The sequence below is a fragment of the Nannospalax galili genome, unplaced genomic scaffold (assembly GCF_000622305.1).
Source record: "Nannospalax galili isolate Female #2095 unplaced genomic scaffold, S.galili_v1.0 scaffold182, whole genome shotgun sequence".
In the NCBI taxonomy this organism is placed as follows: domain Eukaryota; kingdom Metazoa; phylum Chordata; class Mammalia; order Rodentia; family Spalacidae; genus Nannospalax; species Nannospalax galili.
In genome coordinates, this window is record NW_008348662.1 from 2,369,074 (window position 1) to 2,386,708 (window position 17,635).

Sequence of the window (17,635 nt, forward strand, 5' to 3'; positions counted from 1 at the left end):
ATAGCTGTATCCAGTCTCTGACTTCACCTTTAGCATAGTCTTTTTGAACCCTGCAGCCCCTTTAACACTTTATTAGCGATTTTATAATTAAATATAATGGGGTGAAGTGCGATGTAAGAGTTCATATGGCAGATAAGATTGAAATAAAATAAATTGACTGCCAATGACCACAGAACCAAGCATTTGAGCACTTACAGAAGAAATAGGGCTTAAATTGCCAAGCTAGAAGTTATTTTAAGGAATCTTATGAATGTCAGAAAGTTAATAAAAATATGATACTTTCTGGGGGGTTTGTGTTATTTGTTAACTTTTATGAATTGATAGTTCGTAATTATTTCTTTTTGTCAATCTAAATGAAGATTTACTTTCATGACTTATACTCATAATTTTTTATTATTTTGTTTTATTTATTTATTTTTTGAAACAGGGCCTCATGATGTAGCCCTGGCTGGCCCGACACTTGCTATGTAGACCATGCTGGCCTCAAACTCACAGAGATTTGCCTGCTTCTGCCTCCTGAGTGTTGCTATTAAAGGCATATGCTACCATGCCCAGCTTGTATTCTTTTCTTAAAGCAGGTTCCTGCAGTTGAATGTGTGTCAGACTGTACAAAATTTTACTGGCTCTTAAATAAAAGTTTGTTGCAGGAGTCTCATTCTTATCCCTGTTCCACGATCTCACCCCTCTCTAAAGCTAACAGTTAATTTCTGTTTTCTTCCTCCTGGACTTCTACTTGCTAAATTAAACAAATGTGAATATACACATAAATATATTTTTACTTAACTTTTTATTTTATATTAAAAGCACTGTTCTTACATTAGTCCCTTCCAAAAGTACTTGAATCTATTATTTTTCCATTTTGATTTATTTTGGATTTTGAGAAATAGTTGTGAAGTGTTTTTCCCATTTCTAATTTATAAAATTATGCCAGGCACAGTGCCACATGCCTGTAGTCCTAGCTACTCTGGAGGCTAAAGAAGGAGAATCATAAGTATGAAGCCAGCCTAGGCAACAAAGCCAGTATAGTAAAAATCCTGTCTAAAAAGAAAGTTATTAAATTAGTTCATGTTTTCTTCTAGTATTTTTTGTTCTTTATATTCTACTATATACTATGAAGTATTAAATTTTATCTACTTTCATGTGGTTGTTCAGTTTTCCCAACACCCTTCATTGAAGATCTATATGTCTTCTCAGTCAACTGAGAGTCTGTCAACAACATACAGCAATGTTTCTATGTACTTGACTCCATTTGTGGACTTATTCTTAACCTCCTGTGCTGCACCTCTGATTTCACTGTCTATTCATGTATCAATACCACATTGTTATAATATCTGGTGGGGGTAGCTCCTTTCTTATGGTACCCTTGATTGTTATTTTGTCATACAAACTTTGGAATCCACTTGGCTAATCTCAGACAATAATTTGTAGGTTTCAATTTTTATTAGTTTGAAGTTTTTATTGTTGCTGGTTTTTGAGACAGACTCTCATACAGTAGCCCCGACTGTCCAAGAACTCACTATATAGTCCCAGGGTGTTTAAAATTAAAGGATTAGGGCTGGAGAGATGGCTCAGCAGTTAAGAGCACTGTTTATGCTTGCAGAAGACCTGGGTTTGAATTCCAGTACCTACATGGTGGCTAACAACTGTCCATAACTCCAGTTCCAGGGGATCCTACAACCTCTTCTGTTCTCCGTTGGCACTGCACAACACAGGTGCACTTATACACATGCAGGCATAGCACTCATACACACAAAATTAAGTTAAAAGACCAATTTGTTTCTCATGTGAATTCAATTGAAAAATTTGTCCCTGGATGTTTGTATTAAAACATCAAAATATCAAATTAGCAGGAAATTGTTCTGATATACACATTCAGTAAAAAGAAATTGAAAGCATTACTTCTAAATATCTGGGATGAATTATTCAGTTGATCCAACTGGGGATGAGGAAGGAGCAAAACAACATCCACTTTATGGCTGTGCAGGATGGAGAGGGAAGCATAAGATCAGAGCCACTCTCCAACTAGTCCAATCCTGATTTTCGTAGTGAAAACAGGGAATATTCATTCACAACACTTTACTACTGGATAAATTAATAAACACTTTAAAAGGCCTACACTTTGGTTTGGATGGAGTTAGGTAAAATTTTAGGATCCCTATCAATTACTAAATCAAAGCTTCTTACTCTCAAGGACTAGTGATTTTCTTGACATCAGTGGTTGGGCCCATTATCATCATCTGGAAATGTAAGAAAATATCAGTTCCAAGGCACCAGCTCCAGGGATTTAAGTCGTCTCTGATAGGTAAAAAGTTGGTGGAGAATGAGTGAATGGAGGATGAGGCAGGTCCATCACAGAGACCACAGTGCTGTCTGGGAGTGGTGAAAATCAACGGGAAAGGAGATCAAAAGAAGTAGGCAAGGCAGAGTTTCCCCAGTGAGGAGAGCCAGAAAGAGGTGAAAGCAAAGCAGAGGGCTGGGGAGAGGAGGGGAGAGAAAAGAAGTGTACCTGAGAGCCAAGTTAGTGGCATTGGAGAAGTCCAGGCGGGTCCCTTGAAGTAAGAACGGGTTTTGGCACGATCTGATAGGTAAAAAGTTGCCCTATGACGAATAGGGTTGATCAGGAAGAAGCACCAGGACACAGATAAAACTCCATCTAAATAGATTTATTAGCAAAGGAACACATGAGTCCCTTCCGGGCAGGGAAAATGTCTGCCTGGGTCTTGAGCTGGGGTCTTTTAAAAAGGGAGGCTTCTGCTTCCTGTAGAAGGGGGGAAGATGTATTTTTTTTAAAGTCAGGGCGGAACAGAACTGTTAAAACCTGTTCTCTTTAGAGATCAAAGGGGAAGCCTGCTGTGTTGGTCGAACAGTGGAGAAAAGTCCGCTTCTCTTGACTTCAAAGACCAAGAGAAGGCTTATCAGCTAGGTTCCCTTTTCTCAGGAACAGAAGTCCTTGGGATCCTTTTGGTGAGGGACAGGGTTATCTGAACCTTAACAGTCTCGAAATTACGCCCCAGGGTATCTGCAGGTTTCCATAGTTTATATACAGGGTCTCACTCTCTACTCTTGCATTCTCAGTGATCCTCCAGCCCCAGCCTCCTGAGCATTAGGATTGTAAGAGTAAGGTAACACACCCTTTAGCTACAGTTTCAGAAGAAGCTTAGGTGATTTCAAAGCCAAGGTTGTGAGCCTTGCAGTGTGTTTGGGGAATTATCAATTACCAGCCTTTGCTTCACTGCCAGGACACAGTAAATTGGCCCAGGTGTGTAGGATGTTTCCTTCAATACCAGGGAATATTGATCTCAACTCTATTTGGAGTGGGGCATAGGCACAAGCCTGGAACCTAGCTGCCTACATTTTTACTGATTGACATATATGTGTCTCTTGGTGTTCAGTAAGATAAAACGACTTTCACCATTGGGACACCCCACGCTAGGCAAATTTTCCATCACTGAGCTTGCATTCTCAGCCTGTCTGGAAGCCTGTTCTAGGCTCCATAAATAAGCTTTATGAGTAATTTGCCATGTCCAACACTGAAATGATGGTGGATGAATTCCAGGTGACCTGTATCATTTTCAGTCGTAGCATGGGGCCACTAACAGACAATTCATTTCTGACTTATTAGTCGACAAAGCCAGGTTTAGAACACGTACCCAGGGTACCTCCTCTGCCCAGCCCCATGAACTCGGGGCCGGAGACCTGCCCTAATAAGGCAGTGTACAGGATCAGCCTCGGGTGACATCAACCCTGCTGGTCCCACCCACCCGAGGCACATCCCGCCTCGCGCATGCGCACAGCTTTCGCGCCTGTTCCCTGAGGCCACCGCGCAGACTCAGAGCCCCGGCTTCCGCTGGCTCCGCCTAGTTCGCACCTGGGGGCGGGGCGAAGGGCCGTGGGGGCGGCGAGGTGGGGCCGCGCTTGCGCGCTTGCGTGGAGCCGAGCCGACCGTGTCCGCGCTCGGTCCTGGCTGTCCTGAGCGACTGGAGGCAAGATGCAGGTGAGCGTGGTGGGGTGCGGGCCGCTGTCGTTTGCCCTGCTGGGCTCGCGCCAGTTCCGGCGCCAGGTCTGCGAGAATGACTCCGGCTCCGCAGGCTGGAGGGAGGCCGCGCAGGAGGAGGCCACGCGCAAGCGCAGTGCGGTAGGGGTGCGTTCTCACCCGGACAGTGGGCTGGGTGCGCCGGCTTGGATGCAGCCCGCCCAGCAAATCTTTGCCCTTTTTTTGCGGGTGGGGGGGGTGTCGGTCTCCAACTGAGCCAATGAAGGTCTTGCCAGACCTCGGGTGTCACAGTTGTTTCGTGTTAACTTCCTGAGTAAGCACCTCTGCAGGTGTGTGATGGGCCCATCATACAAGGGAGCTGAAGCTTACAGCGAGGGGTCCCCCAGCACCGTGTAAACTAGTGCCCCCGAAATCTTTGAGTTCCTAGAGCTGAGTGAGGCTTAACGCTTTCCTGGTTAGGGTGCCCCCTTTTCTTTGCTTCCTGGCTTCCAGAGCTGAGCCCTGACCCTCAGTTAGTGTTAATTTCCAAAATGAATAAAATCAGAACAGTCTAAGTAAGGGTTTCTGTTGATTGTAGCTGGAATTTGCTAACAGAATCTAACAAAAGCCCAAAGGCAGTGTTAGAAAATTCCATAGAAATAGCCTTTAAGTGCAAAAATCTTTGACCACCACATTTTGTCACTGTCCAAAGACCCAGCCCTTCATCTCCCTGTGCTCCAAAATCCTGAATAGGATTCTGGATGGTAGCTGGGGAATGCAGATGGGGTGTGCTCAGCTTGGGAGACAGGCCTTGGCGATTGGAGGAGGTGGTCTACACCCTCAAGCCTGATGTTTCTAAATGGTGAAGTGGAATCTCCAAGGCAGCTTCCTTTTTCTTGTGCTCTATATGGGCAAGAATGTGACACAGAGATGGGGCTAGAGTTGCCCATTGTTGGGTTGTCTTTTCCTTGAGGTCATGTTCAGGACCATGTTCTCAGCCCCATTAGCAGTGTTTCTGCCAAACCATGCATACCAGTATAAATTGGGCAGCTGGATTTAAAACCACTTTGTACACATTTTTTCCTGGTCAGTTTGTTCTTTCAGAATACCTCACCTACACTTGGTTTTTTTGTTTTGTTTTTTTGTTTTTTGTTGTTTGTTTTGAGACAGGGTTTCTCTGTAGCTCCAGCTGGCCTGGAACTTGCTATGTCGACCAGGCTGGCCTTGAAGTCAGAGATCCACCTGCCTCTGCTTCCCGACTGCTGGAATTAAAGGTGTACGCCACCACGCCCAGCCCCACAGTCCTTGTCAGTGTTAAAAAGCACTTGACTTTCTCACTACTTCATTTTTGATAATGTCAGAGAAATTTGTTAAAAGTTTTTAAATAACATTTGTGGAAGTTTTTACTTTTTGAGTTTTTGAGAATTTCATACAATGTATTTTGATCATACTTAGATTCCCCTCCCATATCGGTGCGCCCTTTCTAATCCCCCACCAAATTTCTGTTCTTTTAAAGGTCTATAGAGTCAGGTTTGTGTCGCCAAATGCCCTTTGGTGTGGGTTCATCCACTGGAGGCTAGTCAGCCTACTAAGCGTCTCCCCCTTAAATGAGACTGAATCTCCCCTTCCCAACAGTGATTGGTTGCCAGTAGTTCCTCAGATGGGGTTGGGGTTTCTTACTTCCCTGCCATCTGTGGTTGGGATTTTGTCTGGCTTGAGCTTATGTGGTATTTGTAAATGCTGTTACCATTGCTGTGCACTCCTGTGGGTCATTGTTGAGCTGCCTGGAAAACTGTTTCCTTGTGGATGTCTGTTTCCTCTGACTCTGACAGTCTTTCCACCCCCTCTTCCACAATGATCCCCGGGCCTTGGGAGGTAGACATTTGATATAGGTGTCCTATTCAGGGATAAGCACTCTGCAGCCTCTTAGTCTCTGCACATTGGCTACTTGTAGTTCTCTGTTAATCACTGTCCTAGTTTGTTTCTCCACTCACCAGTACCAACGTGGGGAGGAAAGGGTTTATTTAGCTTACATCTCCCGGGTCACAGTTCATCTGGGAGCCCAAGGTAGGAACTCAGGGCAGGAACTTGGAGGCAGGAGCTGGAGCACAGGCCATGGAGGAATGCTGCTTACTGGCTTGTTCCCCTGGCCCCTGTGGGCCCTCCTTCATCACTCAACAATCAAGAAGGTGCTCCATGGACATGGCCACAGGCCAGCCCAATGAAGGCAGTTTCCCAATTGAGGCTCCCTCAACCCAGGTATATCAAGTTGACACTAAAGCTATCCAGCACAATCACCATCTGCTGTAGAAGGAAACTTCTCTGCTGAGGGTTAAGAGATATATTAATCAAGGCAAGTCTGGCTTGTTAAAGTTTTTAATAACATTTGTTTATGTCATGAATAAAAATACCGATCAGAAGCTAGGTTTTTGTTTTGTTGTTGAACTGCCCATCAGATCTTGATTTTTGCTCCAAGACTAGCTCCACGTGAAGATGGTAGTGGGGGAAGCAAGTCTTTTCATAGTCTCAGAAATAGGCCACAGAGTAATTTAGTGTGAATACTCCCGTCCTGCTCCCTTTCCCAGCTTTCACTCTGCCCGACGTGGTGCCTTCTGTCCTGGTCTTTGCCCTCATTATGCCTGTCCTTCCTGTCCCAGGACCCCAATGCAGACACAGAGTGGAATGACATCTTACGCAAAAAGGGCATCCTGCCCCCAAAGGAAAGCCTGAAAGAATTGGAAAAGGAAGAACTGGAAAAGGAGGAGCAGCGAATCCTACAGCAGTCAGTGGGTGAGCTTGCTTACTTTCTTTGTTCGGTGTCTGGGTTTGGAAACAACTTGCTGAGACACCAATTGCCATAGTAGAAGAATCTCCTGAGCAAGATCCAGGAGACAGAGCTGGAGGCTTCCCCACTGTGAGTGGTGGCTAGGCGTGTGTCACAGCAGGGAGCAAGCTATGAAGGTAGGGGGACTCAGAGGCACCCTGCAGCCCCTGTCCTTGTCTGTATCACATGAGCTCATGACTTTCTGGTCTGAGGTTTACATTGGACAATGTTGTAGAAATTTGTTGAGGTTTTAGTGTTCGTGTTCTTTTGAGATTGCACTTTATTAATCTTGTGGATAGCTAGGACTATTGATGAAAATAGCCTAATTTGAGGAAGCCTTACTACCTCATCTGATTCCCTTACTGTTGGTACAGATATGCCAGATCCCTGCCTAATGAGACTGTGTATGAGGCCCAGGAATCATAGTTGTAAATAATTGCCTTTGGGCTGTGAACTTCCAACATCTAGTTCTTTTGTTCCCTTTTTATAAGTGAAAGGTCATTTAGAGGAGGATTTAATAGAATGTATCCAGTGCATGTTAATGTGATTTCTGTGTGTCACTTGTTCTGAGTAATAGGGATTTAGTGAAACACAGGCCAGACAAAATTCTCTCTTTGTGAAATTTATATTTTAGTGGAAATAGTAAGGGAATAAGACTGGGAAAGGGCTAGGAAGGTTGGAGATGGAGTAGGTGCCATTCTCAATTGTGCAGAGAGGGCCTCACCAGGAAGATGGCATTTGAATAGGTCTGAAGGAGGTGAAGGGAGGCGAGCTCCTGCAAGAAGTGGAAAGCAGGTCTGGCATCTTAGAAAATCCATGAGGAGGCCGCTGTGGCTGGGAGAGAGCAGTGGAGAGTTTCATAGCAGTTGACTACAAAAAAAGGTAGAGCTGTCTGCTCTTTCCAAGGAATGACCAAGAAGGACATGATAATCACTTGTAGGAAGGGTGTATTTGGGAAGGACCCAGTATCCTCTCTGTTTGCTTGGATGATAGTAGAGCTGTTGGGACACCCAGCCCACGAGAATGTACTTGACAGTCAGAGCAGGCAGCTTCAGGCAGACATGACTCTTGTCTGGGGAACTTCTCATTTGTGCCCTTAAAGTCATAAGGCAGTAATATTGCAGTAAGTTGGTTTTTAAAGTACCCTCAGCTTCTGGCTTACTAGTGAAATACCTTAATTTTCATCTAGGTGGGCTGGGATCTTCAAGGTTGTGTGTGTATGTATAGGAGAAAAGACAAAACACTGAGATGTTTGTGTGCTCATTCATCTTTATAATTTTTTTGCTTTTGCCAACATAACTAAATTCAGTGAAAACTTATGAAGAAATGACTTTGGAAGAACTGGAGGATAATGAAGATGAATTCAATGAGGAGGATGAACGGGCTATTGAAATGTACAGGTGAGTGCCATCCAGAGAGACAGTGTGGTGTATTGTGTGGTAAGAAAATGTGTGCTTTGAAACAGTTTTCTGCCAGAGCTAACGTTTGGAAGTGACTTCAGTTAAGCAATGATACTACAAATTTCAATGAACTCATCTTAGACTTTTGCTACAAGGAAAATAAATAAGCCTGGACTATTAAAAGGGTTTCCTACTGAAAGATGCATGCGTGGGTTTGTGCATGTGTACACATTTGTATTTAAGAGTTTTCTTTCTGTTGTGCAGGCAGCAAAGACTGGCTGAGTGGAAAGCATCCCAGCTGAAGAATAAATTTGGAGAAGTTTTGGAAATCTCAGGAAAGGATTATGTTCAAGAAGTTACCAAAGCTGGCGAGGGCCTATGGGTAGTCCTACACCTTTACAAACAAGGGTGAGCCAATCTTTCATGTGGTCGATAAAATGTTGATTTGAGTTCCTGTCTTCAGCCTGCATTAGGCTCAAACTACATAAAAGGTTTTGGGTTTTGTGCATTTTTCTTGCACTTGTGTGTTTTGCTTTTGTGGCTGATTTGGCCAAACCTTAAGGCTCAGTTTTCATCTTAAGACTTTTAATATTTGTGAATAATGTGCCTTTGTGAAAAACATAGAATGAAGACTTGATTTTCTTTTATTGAAAATTCTGCCAAATGTGGCAGTGCATGTCAGCAATCCTACCACTCGAGGCTAAGGCAGGAGGATCATGAGTTCAAGACCAGCTTGGGGTGCATAGTGACATTGTAAGACCCTGTCAGGGAGAGAGGGAGCGAGGGAATTCCCAAGCTATTCTGTGTAAGCGACCACTCCTGCAGGTGCCCAGTGTGATCTTGAGATCACTTTTGAGCAGGGATGTAGGTTCCAGTGTTTATCGCCTGCTCAGGCTTGTTCTTAAACTGTACACAGGACTTGTTTGGGAATTGCTGTAAGGCAGGAAATGCTTTCTGACCTGTTTCATGCATCACTTATCCTCAGTCTTCACTACTGTTTTCTAATTCAACCTTACAGAAAAATATAGCAGTTGTCTTTTACATCAAAGCTGTTTTTTCTTCAAAATTATTATTAAATTAAATTGGACTTTAGATTTGAAGTTCTTCACTTTCCTGAACATACTAGAATGGTTCTTTTTTAATCTTATTTTTTATTTTATGTGTATGAGTATTGCCTGCATGTATGTAAGTGCACCTGTGTCATATAATGCCCATGGAGGTCAGAAGAGTGCGTCATAGTCCCTGGAACTGGAGTTACAGATGGTTGTTAGCAGCCATGTGGGTGCTGAGAACCAAACCTGGGTCCTCTGCAAGAGCGGCCAGTGCTCTTAACTGTTGAGCCATCTCTGCAGCTCCTAGAATGATTCTTTTTAGAATTTCATCTTGATGTTGCGAGCCACCTTCAAAGCCCTTCTGGGGTTTTGTGTGGTATAGATAAGCTGCTGGGCTTTGTTCTGTGTACTCGGAGATCATAGTTGCTCTTACTTTCTCTTTCTGTGTTCCAGGATCCCCCTCTGTGCCTTGATAAACCAGCACTTCAGTGACCTTGCCAGGAAGTTTCCTGACGTGAAATTTATCAAAGCGATTTCAACCACCTGCATACCCAACTATCCTGATAGGAATCTGCCCACAGTATTTGTTTACCTGGAAGGTGACATCAAGGCTCAGTTCATTGGTCCTCTGGTGTTCAGCGGCATGAACCTGACGAGAGATGGTAAGAGGCTCTTGGTGACTTGAGGGTGTGGTGAGGTGTGGGGAGGGAGCACCCCTTTCCTTGGATAGGTGCCATATAGTTTTTCCAGTTCACCTCTGCCTCTGTATAACTGGTCATTAAGAAGGAACACATTGAATTTCTCATCCCAGATGAAGTCACTGGGAACAGTGAGCTGGGCTCCAGTAATTCTCAGAGGAAGGCACACTGGAGTTACATGTATTTCATATTAACATCAAATATATTTTGTTTCTACAGTTGAATATTTTGGTTCTAGTTGGAGCTTTTTGGTCTTTTTGAGACAGGGTCTCCCTGTAGCCCCAGCTGGCCTGGAACTCACTATGTAGACCAGGCTGGCCTCAAACTCACAGAGATCTGCCTGCCTCTGCCTCCCAAGTGCTGGGATTAAAGACTTGCGCCACCACGCCTGGCAAATTTATTTTTTTATTTTATGTGTATGTGTGTATTGCCTGCATGTAGGTAAGTGCACCCATGCCCTGCAATGCCAGCGGAGGTCAGAAGAGGCTGTCGCATCCCCTGGGGCTGGAGTTATGGACAGTTGTTAGCTGCCATGTGGGTGCTGGGATTCGAACCCAGTTCTTCCGCAAGAACAACCAGTGTTCTTAACTGCTGAGCCATCTCTCCAGCCCCTAGTTGGAGCTTTTAAGACCATAGTCTGTGCTTTTAAGTTATGTCAACCTATTAGTGATACTTGCTTATATATGTATGTATTTATATTTCTCTGTAGAAATAGGTGAATCTCAATACCTTTTAATTTTAAAGTTCCCCTAAATCTTCTTAATTCTGGGAGGAATTTTTTTTTTTAATTCCTTTATGCCTATTACCCATGGAGGTATTAAAGTAAATGTGTATGGTGTGTGAAAGAGACTCTGAGGCCAGCAGCCTCTCCGTCAGATGAAATTCTTTATCCCTTTATTGGAATATAATATATCCAACTTTGTCTTTACTTGTCTTCAAATATGTGTTTTAAATATGTTTTTGTTGTTACTGTTTTTTAAGAAAATACATGGTTTTGCGGCTGGAGAGATGGCTCACTGGTTAAGAGCACTGGTTGCTCTTGCAGAAGGTCTAGGATAGTTTCCCAGCACCCACATGGCAGCTAACCATCTGTAACTCCAGTTTTAGGGGATTTGACGCCCTCTTCTGGCGTCTGCAGGCATTGCATGACATGAGTATGCTTACATTCATACACATAAATAAAAAGTAATTGTAATAACAAAATATTTTCTTAAAAAAACATGGTTTTGTACTTGACCCCTAAAATGTTCAGCCTTGAAAAGTACGGACAGAGGCACATACCTGAGTTTCATCAGTTGTGTTTCAGTGTTGAAAGACATACCATAGTACAAATTAATACACAAGGTAGGACTATGTCTTAGTCTGTTTTCTCTTGCTATAACAAATACTTGAGCTGAGTATTTTATAGAAAAATGTTTATTTTGGCTCCCCATTTTGGAGGCTGGGAAGTCTAAGGCATGGTGCTAATGTCTGCGTGGCCTCTGGGAAAGATGTTGTGCTCTTTTGTATCAATGCAGAGAAGTAGGAGGGGATGGCACATGTGAGAGAGACTGAGAGGAGGTGCAGACTCACTGTAGTCTCATGAGTAGGCCACTAACCTCTTACAGGCTAATCTCCTCTTAAGAGTCAAACTCCAAAATTTGGTTATGAGTGACAATTAGTATTAAGTATGTACTTACACATGTATATGTGTGTATACATATAAACATATATGTGTAAGAACACATACATATATATTTTTTAATCAAGAATTGGAACTATTTTGTTTGTTTTCGAGGCAGAGTCTCACTGTGTAGCCCTGACTGGCCTGGAATTCACAGAGATCTGCCTGCCTCTGCCTCCTGAGTGCAAAATTTAAAGGTGTGCGTCACCATGCCCAGTTAATCTTTCTTTTTTTAAACTTCTACAACATTCTATCAAGATACCTATAGCTAAAAATATTCAGGTGTATAATCATCTTTGTGGAGCATCCTGCCCCAGTATTATTGAGGTGTCATTGACAAAAAGGTATATTTGTTTAAAGTGTACAGCAAGACGATTTGATGTAGAAATATAGTGTGACATGATCACAGTCAGTCAAGCTAATTATCATCTCCACATTGTTGCCTTCTTTTTTTTTTTTTTTATGGTGAGAGTATTAACATCTACTCTCCTATTACCTGTGGCCAGCGTGTTGTCCATTAGCTCCTCAGAGCTTTTTTGCCTTATAATGGAAAGTTACTACCATTTGACTGTCTCATTTACCCCCAGCCCCAGTTTACCACCATTCAAACCCTGTTTCCTGAGGCACTTTAAAATAACATGACAAAAGTAAAATTGGCTGCCAGATTGTAATGGAATATCCAATTAAGAAAGTAATCCTGCTTGGAATCTTTGATGAAAAATGCATCACTTGATTTTGTTTACCAGGTCTCCCACCGTGTGGAATTTTACTGGTGGGAAGAGAGCAGAATATAGAAATTGATTCCTGGGTTCTGAGTCTTTACTTTCTGTTTTTATTTTTTATTGCTTGGATTACATGTATGCTTTAACTTTAGAGGGTAGAATATCAAACATGAAGCTGAAAATTTTCTTTTTATTAACTGAAGTTAGAGTTCATGTTGGCAGCAGACCTGTAGGGATTCTTTTTCCTCTAAATTCTTCATGTCTTTTCTTTTCCTGGTAAATTCTCAAAGCTAGGACACTAGCAGTTAGAGGACATGCTTATTCTTTTATTGTAATTTTCACAGTGTCTTAGTTGTTTCTTCATTGCTGTGACAAAACACTCTGACCACTACCAACTTGGGGAGGAAAGGGTTTATTCGGCTTACATCTCCCAGGTCACAGTTCATCAGGGAGCCCAAGGTAGGAACTCAGGGCAGGAACCTGGAAGCAGGAGGTGGAGCACAGGCCATGGAGGAACGCTGCTTACTGACTTGCTCCCTGGCCCCTGCTCAGCCTGCTTTCTTATGCAACACAGGCCCACCTGCCCAGGGGTGGCACCACCCACAGTGGGCTGGGCCTTCCCACATCACTCATCAAGAAGATGCCTCACAGACATGGCCACAGGCCAGTCCAATAGAGGAAATTCCCCAGTTGAGGCTCCCTTAACCCAGGTGTGTCAAGTTGACACTAAAGCTATCCAGCACACGAAGGTTTACGTTTATGTAGTATCTGATTTGGTTATCATCTGGAGAACATTTGAAGTGTTTTGTGTTTTTCTTCCCAAAAATCTAATTTTTTTCCCCTTTCTCTTTTTGGTACTTTATAGCACTTTGGTGGTCATTTTTTTTCTTTTCTTTTTGCTTCAGAAAAAAAAGAAATTGGCTTGATGGACTTGGAGTAAGGGGATTGTGGTTCCTTATATGCTTTTCTTTTTCTTTGTCATGTAGAGTTGGAGTGGAAACTCTCTGAATCTGGAGCAATCAAGACAGACCTGGAGGAGAACCCTAGGAAGCCCATCGAAGATGCACTGCTATCCTCAGTGCGAGGCTCTGTCCCCATGAGAAGAGGGGATAGCGATTCTGAGGGTGACTAAGGCTTCAGTCACTGCAACTTTTTGAACTTTCTTGATAGGCGACATTGTCTAGATTTTTTGGTTTTTAATCTTTTATCATTATGTTTTAAATTTCATATATTTCAGGAGTAATCATCACTGGAAATTCTATTAAATTTCTTGGAACTCTTTTTTAAATTATTAACAGTTCTTTTAAAAAATGTTTTATTTATTATTTTTATTTTATGTGTATGAGTATATTGTCTGCATGTATGTAAGTGCACCCATGTCATGCAGTGCCCACACAGGTCAGAAGAGGGTTTTGGATCCCCCGGAACTGGAGTTACGGACAGTTGTTAGCCACCATGTGGGTACTGGGAACTGAACCCATGTCCACTACAAGAGCAGCCAGCGCTCTTAACTGCTGAGCCATCTCTCCAGCTCCTTATTATTAACATTTTTTTAAGAAAAAATTCAAGTCAGTTATTAGTATGCCAAATATCTGTTTTCTTACTAAGCAAACTAAAAATATTTAAATTTTTTGACATGCAGCTGTATAAAAAGGAATATGGAGTTAAAAGTGACTAAATTACACAGTGCAAAAATTGGGAACTAAACTATAGTTATACTATTTATTTTCCTTTTATAAAACTAGCAAAAGAATTATCACTAAGGAAAAAAATCTTAGTATCTGTCCTATTTAGAAGAAATGGCTGATAATATTTTTTGAAATACTGTTTTATCAAAGCATTAACAAATTTTGATTACTGGTGTGTTTTTATTTTCAGCTGTCTTTTTTCTAGTTAAAATAACATTTATCTCAGGCTAATAGGATATCAGCTGTTTTTAAAAAGGAGTGTTTTGCTTACATGTATATATATATGTACCATCGTGCATGCGGTGCCCACAGAGGCCAGAAGAGGGCATCAGATCCCCTTGAACTGGAGTTACAGGCCACTATATAGGTGCTGGGAGCTGAACCCAGCCAAACCCTGCAAGAGCAGCAAGTGAGCCATCTCTTCAGCCCCAAGATGGCAGCTATTTTTGATTATTGTTAGATTTGTTTCTTAGAAAGAAGGTATAAGCATATACATTTGTAAGCTGTAGCTCAGTCAGTCCATAAAACAGTATCAAGATGTTTGATGCATCAGAATTCTGTCAAATTGACACTGATAACAGAAAAATTAGGGAAGATATTCCCTAATAGTTGTGTTGAATGATTCAGCACTTATAGCTGATTAGAATCTTAGAAAAAAAGAATCTGAGAACACACAGTTCTGATTATTTTGTAAAACTTATTTTTTTCTAATTTGAAGATATAACAGTGAATAGTGACCCGTTTGTATGTCAGAGTGTCTTATTTTTCTATTGTGTGAGAGCCATTGCTGCTGGATTAAAACACTTTCTGTAATGGTTTAGCTTCAAAGGTGTTCATGAAATCTTAATAGCAAGGTTGAAACAATCTTGTGATTTTTGTGGCTTTGTAAGTGGTTCTTTGTGGCTTGCAGGAGAGCTGCCACTTTAGAATTTCTGTGGTAGCTGACAGTGTAATGAATGCGGGGGAAGAGACGTTTGATGTTGTATTTGCCTCAGCCTGAACTTGTATACTAAAAGGAAAAGAGCTGTACTTGAACGTGGGCAGTCTCTGGGTGGTAGAGAACTTCAGGCTTAATTCCACTGCAGAGCCTTGCAGGATCTAATTCTAATATTCACTATACCACTTTGATCCAAATGTGCACACTGCCCTGAAACCATGCCTGCATGCCAGATAAGGCCCTTGTGGACTGATATAATCATGGAGCACAGCAAAAGTTCTGTAGTACCTATGGTCTTGGCTAATGAGCGCTGTCTGCTTGCACAGCTCTGGCATCCAGGCAGCTGTTCAGCATCTGTCTGAACTTGATTTAGAGAAAGAGCAGCATCTTTATCCTAAAATTGGGATTGTGATTTGGAACCTAACCTGCCAGTGTCTAAGGCTTAGCTGATTCTGGGAGACATGCCTATGGTATTTCCCACTGTTTTTCAGTTTCTTTTGTCGCATTAGAGATGAAAAGATTTATTATTTATGTGTATGTGTGTTTGCCTGTATGAGTTTACGTGCACTGTGTGTATGCAGAAGCCCGAGGAGGGCAGAAGTCATCAGATCCTCTAACTGGACTTACAGGTGGTTGTAAGCTGCCAAGTGGGTGTTGAGGGACTGAACCCAGGTCCTCTGCAAGAACAGTGAGTGTTCTTAACCACTGAACCATCTCTCCAGCCCCGAATATTGGATTTTAGGCTTTAAGTTTGTCTAATTCCACAGCAAGAAATGCACATGAGCCTGGAGGATCTTGTCATTTCAGAAAGTAAAGAAATGCTAAACAACAAAGAAAATGAAAGCACACTGATGGGATGGGAGTACGTCCATTGGCAGAGCTCCCAGTGGTAAAGTTCAAACAATTGGAGCAACACAGTAAGTAGAAGCTTATAACCTAAAGTATGATGTGTCTACCCATGAGCCATGCTGATTTTTTTTTAAGTAGTAAGGAGGAAGAGGCCACCTCCCACACATAATCCCAAGTAACTTAATATAGATGCTTTTTTTTCTTTTTTTTTCTTTCTTGAGACAGGGTCTCCCTGTAGCCCCAGCTGAACTGGATCTCACTATGTAGACAAGGCAGGCCTTGATCTTGCAGAGATCTGGCTGCCTATACTTCCCAGGTGCTGGGATTAAAGGCCCGTACCACCATGCCCAGCTTAATGTAGATTCTTAGCCCTTTGGCATTCTACTCTTAAAGGGTGGGTTGCACATAGTGACTTCTTTCTGAAGTGTCATATAGAAAAGGGGATAAAGGTCACAACCACGACAGGCAATGTTGACAGTGTGGCCCATGATATGAGATGAAAAGGGGCACTTTACCTCTGGTCTTCCAAAATCTCATAATTAAGGGGGAGAAAAAAAACATATCCCAGTGGAGGAACGGTCTACAAAATAGCTGACCAGAACTCAAATTGTCAGGGTTGTCAAGTACCAGAAGAGTCTGAGGCGCTGTCACATTCAAGAAATGTTACTAGATGAAATGAGGGGTGCTGCATATGCTCCTAGGACAGAAAAAATACTAGGTTAAAAAATGAACCCTGAGTCCAGATGGACTCTTAATTATGTCAGTATTGATTAAGGAATGCTAGATACCAATCACAAAATGGTGCAGGATATAAGGCACTCCATGTTAGCTTCCTCAGTTTTAAAAATGATGCTAAAGATTTAATTTGAAAGTATGGTGGCTTGTGAATCACATCAAAATGGCAATTGTAATTTGGGTAAGAAGGCAGTGCTCAGTTCCTGTAAGAACATGCCATAACTAAAGGACCACATAGTCATCTTGGATCTTTGCAAAGGGAGGGCCTGAGCCAGGGCTTGGGTAGTGCTTAGAGGAGTCTCCAGGCCACTGGAGAGACAGCTGAGGGAGGAGGGCTGATGGAGAGGCTGTGGACAGAGCTGGAGGGGGAGGAAAGGTGATCACATGGAGACCTCTGGAAAACACACAGCTGCCAGATGGGAACCTGGATTCTGGGTCCTCCAATCCTAGCTCCCATAGGTGAGGGCTACTCCTGGGGCATTAACTGCACTTGTGTGTGTTTGCTCAAGAGTAGCCAAGCTGTGTGCCTTGGGAGAGGCAGACAACATGGGTGGATGCGCTGGTGGAATGTGAGCTTGCGTGCTTCTGGTCCTGTCTTACTCATTTAGAAGAGCTGCTTAGACATTCAAGCATAGACTTTTGTTGTTTATCCTTATGTGTACATAGGGAGGAAAGCCAGTGAAAGGAATTGGGTGAGGCGTTCCTAAGAGGGCTCCCATGAGCAGCTCTGATGCCTTTCCTCCAGCTAGGATGCTGGCACTTCCTTGATCCTACCAGAAGGTGGCACTCAGTGACAGCTTGATCACAATTACTACTGGTTAGGGAAACTTAGATGTACTCTTGGCTTCACAGATGTTAAAAATGAGGAGTGAATGTACTTAAAATTAATGCAATCATGTAGCTTGATTTCAGGACGGGTGAAAGTGTCAGGTTATTTTATTTTAACTTGACCATTTTGGCTTTTAATTTTGAAAGCAGATCTTTAATTCTGTGTCTGTTTATTAATATTTAACATGTTGAAACTCCCTACTCCCTAAGAGTGCATTTATTAAAGTGAGCACAGTCTTAAAAATTAAAATCCAGTACTTTTTGGT

The 17,635-nt window shown here is 42.5% G+C and overlaps 1 protein-coding gene across 1 annotated transcript; it reads left to right on the forward strand.

Annotated features, from left to right (window-relative positions):
* Positions 1 to 3,857: 3,857 nt before the first annotated feature.
* Pdcl3 (phosducin like 3) lies at positions 3,858 to 17,635 on the forward strand. Its single transcript, XM_008845874.2, has 6 exons — positions 3,858 to 3,994; positions 6,631 to 6,763; positions 8,107 to 8,197; positions 8,462 to 8,605; positions 9,703 to 9,911; positions 13,319 to 17,635. Exons 1-6 carry the CDS (start codon positions 3,989 to 3,991, stop codon positions 13,462 to 13,464), a joined length of 729 nt encoding a protein of 242 aa, XP_008844096.1. The 5' UTR covers positions 3,858 to 3,988; the 3' UTR covers positions 13,465 to 17,635.